General features: G+C 48.9%; 1 protein-coding gene across 1 annotated transcript in view; it reads right to left on the bottom strand.

Annotated features, from left to right (window-relative positions):
• Nucleotides 1-1,352: 1,352 nt before the first annotated feature.
• The window catches only part of ngfa (nerve growth factor a (beta polypeptide)), a 43,584-nt gene continuing 37,324 nt past the window's right edge, over nucleotides 1,353-7,612 (bottom strand). Inside the window, exons 2-3 of the mRNA XM_045696567.1 lie at nucleotides 7,583-7,612; nucleotides 1,353-2,607 (exon numbers count right to left, since the gene is read on the bottom strand). The exon at nucleotides 7,583-7,612 is cut by the window's right edge and continues 66 nt beyond it. Of these exons, the coding sequence (XP_045552523.1) occupies nucleotides 1,715-2,596 (882 nt within the window). The 5' untranslated portion in view covers nucleotides 2,597-2,607; nucleotides 7,583-7,612 and the 3' untranslated portion in view covers nucleotides 1,353-1,714. The remainder of the gene's footprint in view (nucleotides 2,608-7,582) is intronic.

Raw genomic sequence — 7,612 nt, 5'->3', positions numbered from 1 at the left:
TCTGCATGTGCTCACTGTTCAATGATTGTCTATATTGTAATTGTTTTTAATAACCTGCCCAGGGACTGCGGTTGAAAATTAGCCGGCTGGTTAAAACCGGCACTTTTACTGAAACGTTGATTAATGTGCGCTGTCCCTGTAAAAAATAAAATAAACTCAAAGGGGACCAAACAATTGATTCCCATTCAAATTCTATTTTCCCTAACCGTTAAACCTGACCCTGAAATTAACCCTTAACCCTAACCCTCATTTTAACCAGTAAACCTAACGCCCTAAGCCTAAAATACCCCTTTTTCCTTGCAGGGACCGGGTGAAATGTCCCCACTTGTTTGAATTGTCCTTGTTTTACTATCCATGTGAGGACATCTGGTAACCCATAAGGATAGCATGTCTCTCTCTGCATGGTATAAAACAGAGAATCTCTGAAGACCTCCAACAGTGATGCGACAGAGAGAAAGGAATCAGAGTTTAATAAATAACAGCATCAACAACAACAACAATGGAGGCTTCAATTCATGACGTGTGTGTATATATATATACACTCATATATACACTTATATATACACTTATATATACACTTATATATACACTTATATATACACTTATATATACACTCATATATACACTTATATATACACTTATATATACACTTATATATACACTCATATATACACTTATATATACACTTATATATACACTTATATATACACTTATATATACACTTATATATACACTCATATATACACTTATATATACACTTATATATACACTTATATATACACTTATATATATATATATATATACACTTATATATACACTTATATATACACTTATATATATATATATACACTTATATATACACTTATATATACACTTATATATACACTTATATATATATACACTTATATATACACTTATATATACACTTATATACATATATATACACTTATATATACACTTATATATACACTTATATATACACTTATATATACACTTATATATACACTTATATATATATACACTTATATATACACTTATATATACACTTATATATACACTTATATATATATACACTTATATATACACTTATATATACACTTATATACACTTATATATACACTTATATATACACTTATATATACACTTATATATACACTTATATATATATATACACTTATATATATATATACACTTATATATACACTTATATATATATATATACACTTATATATATACACACTTATTTAATATATATATTCATATTTGACTGTTTAAAATATAAATATGACTTACAGTCCTCATAAGTTAGAATATAAAAACCAGGAGTTTGACTGAGGTAGGGGGTGGGGGGGGGGTGAGACCCACCAGGAGGACAATCATACTCGACCCCTAGTGATGGCCGATGATGGTGTGTGGTTCAGGGTCCATATTCCCAGGGGTTAAAGGTCAGTGATGATGGTGTGTGTACTGTGTGTGGTTCGGGGTTCAGGGTCCATATTCCCAGGGGTTAAAGGTCAGTGATGATAATGTGTGGTTCAGGGTCCGTAGTCCCAGGGGTTAAAGGTCAGTGATGATGGTGTGTGGTTCAGGGTCCATAGTCCCAGGGGTTAAAGGTCAGTGATGATAATGTGTGGTTCAGGGTCCATAGTCCCAGGGGTTAAAGGTCAGCGATGATAATGTGTGGTTCAGGGTCCATAGTCCCAGGGGTTAAAGGTCAGTGCCTCCAGGACTTGCGGCTGAGGACACACACACACGCTGCGTTGATGCGAATCAGTCTCCACGCCGTCTGCTCCTTGGACTTGGTGAGGGCGAGCACGTACGTGTGTGTGTTGGTGCAGTACGAGTTCCAGTGACGGCTGTCGATGCCGCGACACCCTGATTTGGCCCCCGCTTTGGGCCCGCCTCCCATAACTCCTCCCCCAGCCCCAGCCCCAGCCCCTAACCCCGGAGGTGTGGCCACGCGGCAGGTGGTCTCGTAGAAGAACTGTTTCTTGCGGACGTTGTCTATCTTCACCTCTGGTAGAACCTCCACCTCGTTGCCGGCGATGTCGGTGGCCTTGGTTAAGTTCCCCAACCAAACGCTGATGCTATCGCACACGGAGTATTCCCCCCTGTGCATGGGCTGCCCCCCTGCCTTCCGCCTCACCCTCACTCCCCCATCCATCACCCTCCCCACTTCCTCCTCTCCCTCCTCTTCCCTCGTCTCACCCCCCAGGCCGCGGTGAGAGGGGGGTACGTCGCTGAAGACGACGCGGGGTGAGGAGTGGTAGCGTAACTTGCTGAACAGTTTGGGGTCCACCTCCGGGATGGAGAGGGTAGAGGGGGAGCCTGTCTCAGAGTGGCCCAGGGAAGAGCTCCTGTCCTGGGGTAGAGAGGCTGGTCTGTGGGCCTGTCTGGTCCGGCTGGGTCTCTGCTGTGTCTGCTGCTCCTGCTGAGGTGACACTGAGAGGCGGTCCGCCCGCTGCTGTTCTGCTCTGCCATTGGCTACTGTGTGGTGTTCTGCGCTGTGGTTGGCTGCCACCGGGCCCAGGGCACCTCCCATGTTCAGTACAGCCTGGACGCCAATCAGCAGGAGCACTAACAGCAACGACCTCATGGGCACACGTCCTGTCAACAACAACAACAACATCAACTAACGTCCGGTCAACAACAACACACGTCCTGTCAACAACAACAACAACACATGTCCGGTCAACAACAACAACAACAACACACGTCCTGTCAACAACAACAACAACATCAACACACGTCCGGTCAACAACAACAACAACACACGTCCTGTCAACAACAACAACAACACACATCTTGTCAACAACAACATCAACACACATCTTGTCAACAACAACATCAACACACGTCCTGTCAACAACAACAACACATGTCCTGTCAACAACAACATCAACACACGTCTTGTCAACAACAACATCAACACACGTCCTGTCAACAACAACACACGTCCTGTCAACAACAACAACAACAACAACAACACATGTCCGGTCAACAACAACAACAACATCAACACACGTCCTGTCAACAACAACAACAACAACAACAACAACACACGTCCTGTCAACAACAACAACAACAACAACAACAACACACGTCCTGTCAACAACAACAACACCATCAACACACGTCCTGTCAACAACAACACCATCAACACACGTCCTGTCAACAACAACAACATCAACACACGTCCTGTCAACAACAACAACACATGTCCTGTCAACAACAACAACAACACACGTCTTGTCAACAACAACATCAACACATGTCTTGTCAACAACAACATCAACACACGTCCTGTCAACAACAACATCAACACATGTCTTGTCAACAACAACATCAACACACGTCCTGTCAACAACAACAACACATGTCCTGTCAACAACAACATCAACACACGCCTTGTCAACAACAACAACACACGTCCTGTCAACAACAACACACGTCCTGTCAACAACAACACAACATCAACACACGTCCTGTCAACAACAACAACAGCATCAACACACGTCCTGTCAACAACAACAACAACAGCATCAACACACGTCCCTATACCCTATAGAGATAAAGATACCCTGTTTTGGCATGGGACACATTGAGGACTTAGGGAACTGGGTGGGACTTCCTATGGGTTAAAGAAGAATCAGCCAATGAATTATACTTGTGAGCAAACATTCCATAACTGTAAATCACCAGTAACACACCAGCGTGTGTGTGTGCGTGTGTGTGTGTGTGTGTGTGTGTGTGTGTGCGTGTGTGTGTGCGTGTGTGCGTGTGTGTGTGTGTGTGTGTGTGCGTGTGTGTGTGCGTGTGTGTGTGCGTGTGTGCGTGCGTGTGTGTGTGTGCATTGGACTGAAAGAAGAAATACAGGATGTATATTTGGTCCACTCAGAATTAATACCAATTCATCACTAAGTAAAAACCCTTAAACCCTCCAACCCTTAACCCTCCAACCCTCCAACCCTCCAACCCTTAACCCTCCAACCCTCCAACCCTTAAAACCTCCAACCCCTAAACCCTCCAGCCCTCCAACCCTTAAACCCTCCAACCCCTAAACCCTCCAACCCTCCAACCCTTAACCCTCCAACCCTCCAACCCTTAACCCTCCAACCCTCCAACCCTCCAACCCTCCAACCCCTAAACCCTCCAACCCTCCAACCCTTAAACCCTCCAACCCCTAAACCCTCCAACCCTCCAAACCTAAACCCTCCAACCCTCCAACCCCTAAACCCTCCAACCCTCCAAACCTAAACCCTCCAACCCTCCAACCCCTAAACCCTCCAACCCTCCAAACCTAAACCCTCCAACCCTCCAACCCCTAAACCCTCCAACCCTCCAAACCTAAACCCTCCAACCCCTAAACCCTCCAACCCTCCAAACCTAAACCCTCCAACCCACCAACCCTTAAACCCTCCAACCCTTAAACCCTCCAACCCTAAACTCTCCAAACCTAAACCCTCCAAAGTACGTAAAAAAATAATAATAATACATGTATGAAATGTATGTATTCACTACTGTAATTCGCTCTGGATAAGAGCGTCTGCTAAATGACGTAAATGTAAAATGTAAATGCAAACCTAAACTCTCCAACCCTTAAACCCTCCAAACCTAAACCCTCCAACCGACCAACCCCTAAACCCACCAACCCTTAAACCCTCCCATTGTCCTGGGGTCAGAGTGACCCAGGCCCTGTGTTTCGAGGTGGTCCCCGATGTCCCGGCTGGGCCAAAGTGACCCAGCCAGCACTAGCAAGGTGTATGTTATAAATCCCTCCCTCTGTCCCGGGGTCAGAGTGACCCAGCCAGCCAGCACTTATCCCACGACCCCCGTGCTACCCGGGAGCCAGCCAGCAGTCCAACAGGGCTGAACAGCAGCACACAGCTACACATGCATGCCCAGACATGCCCAGACATGTCCAGACATGCCCAGCATTAGTGTGCAAGAGGGCAGCCAAGTGGACCCAATGGTGTCCAGGGGAGGGTAGGCAGCACTGCATGACGACGTGGCTACCCGAGCAGGCGTGTACTGCAGGCGTGCTGCTCAGCGGACCCAAGGCGCCGCCATGACCGTGCGTTTCACCGCGGCACAGGTCCTAGAACAGATATTCTCCAGTGTCCACCAAGAAGAAGACTACTTTGATTCCGAAGAGGAGGTGGAGGACGTGTCGGAAGATGAAGACGGGGAGGAATACAACCCCGAGTGCGAGGCCGACGACGCGTCGCAGTCGTGCTCCTCTTCGAGGGAAGAGCAAGAGGAAGACCAAGAGGGAGACCGAGAGCGAGACCAAGAGATGGTCGCCGCCCAAGCCCAAACGGCAAAATCAAATGGTCCTCTCTGTGGCCTATCGCCGCGACCGGGCCCGTGTGATCTGCCACCCTGGCCCTGTCGTGAGGCCGGGGCCCACAGCCTATGCCGTGTCGCGTGCCCGTGACATCGCGTCCACCTTCCACCTGTTTGTCACACCGGCAATTGAAAGGATAATTGTGGACATGACAAATCTGCAGGGGGTGCGAAAATACGGCAACGCCTGGCGAGCCATGGACGCCACCGACCTGCGTGCCTACATAGGGCTGCTAATCCTAGCGGGTGTCTACAGGTCCCGAGGTGAGGCCGCGGCTGGACTGTGTTCCGCGCCACCATGCCGCTCAAGGTCTTTCACAAGTACTCGAGGCTGCTACGATTCGACGACCGCCAGTCGAGACCCGCGAGAGTTGCAACGGACAAACTTGCAGCTATAAGAAAGGTCTGGGAACAGTGGGAGGAGCGGCTGCCAGCCCTCTACAACCCAGGGCCTGACGTGACAGTGGACGAGCAACTGGTCCCGTTCAGAGGTACTGTGTGTGTGTATATATATATATATATATATATGTGTGTGTATAGAAAGGTAGTAGTAGTAGTATATGTGTGCACGCGTGTGCAACATAAACGCCGTTGGCCCAAATGAGCCAGTAATGACGCTTATCTATTCTCCCTCCACAAAGGACGATGTCCTTTCTGACAGTACATTCCCAGCAAGCCAGCGAAATACGGCATCTAGTTGTGGGTGGCCTGCGACTCCAAGAAGATGCAAGTCTACACTGGTAAGGCGGCCAGCGTAGGCCCCGAGAAGAACCAGGGGATGCGCGTCGTCCTCGATCTGGCAAAGGGACTGCCGGGTGGTCACAATGTCACCTGTGACAATTTCTTCACCTCCTATGAACTCGGACGGCAGCTCCTTGAGAGGAACCTCACCATGGTCGGCACGGTGCGAAATAACAAGGCCGAGCTCCCTCCGGCGCTGCTCGAGTCAAAGGGCAGACAGGTCTTGTCCTCAAGGTTTGCCTTCACGCCCACCGCCACTCTAGTGTCCTACCTGGCAAAGAAAAAGAAGAACGTGCTACTTCTGAGCACGCTGCACACAGAGGCCGACATTAGCGATCGCCACGACAGGAAGCCGGCCGTCATCCTAGACTACAACAAGGGCGGCGTGGACAATCTAGACAAGGTGGTTGAACCTACAACTGCAGACGGATGACTGCCCGCTGGCCCCTGGTCATCTTCCACAACATCCTTGACGTGTCCTCCTACAACGCCTTTGTCATATGGCGAGAGATCAAGCCTGACTGGATGCCTCGGAAGCGGTACAAGAGGAGGGTGTTCCTGGAGCAGCTGGGAAAGGCACTTGTGAAGCCATTGATCCAAAGAAGGAAGCATCTCCCCCGCACGGAAGCGGCGTCGGCACTTGTCAAAGTCCTACAGCGTGCTACGGCTAGTCAACAACCCGAGGATCCCGCCGCTGGCCCAGCCGCTGCTACGCACACTGCCCCAGCCGGGGCAAGTAAGAGAAAGAGGTGTCAGCTCTGCCCACCGAAGAAGGACTCGAAGACACACACGGTGTGCTGCAGGTGTAAGAAATACATCTGCAAAGGCTGTTCACACGCATACTGTCACACTTGTGCCCATTGGGCATTTAGCCAAGACGGGACAGGGTGACACGGAGGACACGGGGTGTAGGGGTAATACGAGGACCACGGGAGGGTTAACCCTCCGACCCTTAACCCTTAAACCCTCCAACCCTTAACCCTCCAACCCTAAATCCTCCATCCCTTAAACCCTCCAATCCTTAAACCCTCAAACCCTCCAACCCTTAACCCTCCAACCCTCCAACCCTCCAACCCTTAACCCTCCAACCCTTAACCCTCCAACCCTTAACCCTCCAACCCTCCAACCCTTAAACCCTCCAACCCTCCAACCCTCAAACCCTTAAACCCTCCAACCCTTAACCCTCCAACCCTTAACCCTCCAACCCTTAACCCTCCAACCCTCCAACCCTCCAACCCTCCAACCCTCCAACCCTTAACCCTCCAACCCTTAACCCTCCAACCCTCCAACCCTCCAACCCTTAAACCCTCCAACCCTTAAACCCTCCAACCCTTAACCCTCCAACCCTTAAACCCTCCAACCCTCCAACCCTTAAACCCTCCAACACTTAAACCCTTAAACCCTTTGTGCGCTCCTGTGTGTGTGTGTGTTGATTGGGTGTGTGTGTGTGTGTGTGTGTGTGTGTGTGTGTGTGTGTGTGTGTGTTGAAGCCTACCTGTGGAAGGTGTCCAGGTAAAGTGTTCTG

The sequence above is a fragment of the Salmo salar genome, chromosome ssa15 (assembly GCF_905237065.1).
Source record: "Salmo salar chromosome ssa15, Ssal_v3.1, whole genome shotgun sequence".
NCBI lineage: Eukaryota > Metazoa > Chordata > Actinopteri > Salmoniformes > Salmonidae > Salmo > Salmo salar.
Note: the sequence above shows the minus strand (reverse complement) of the source record. Positions and strands in the feature narration are given on the sequence as shown.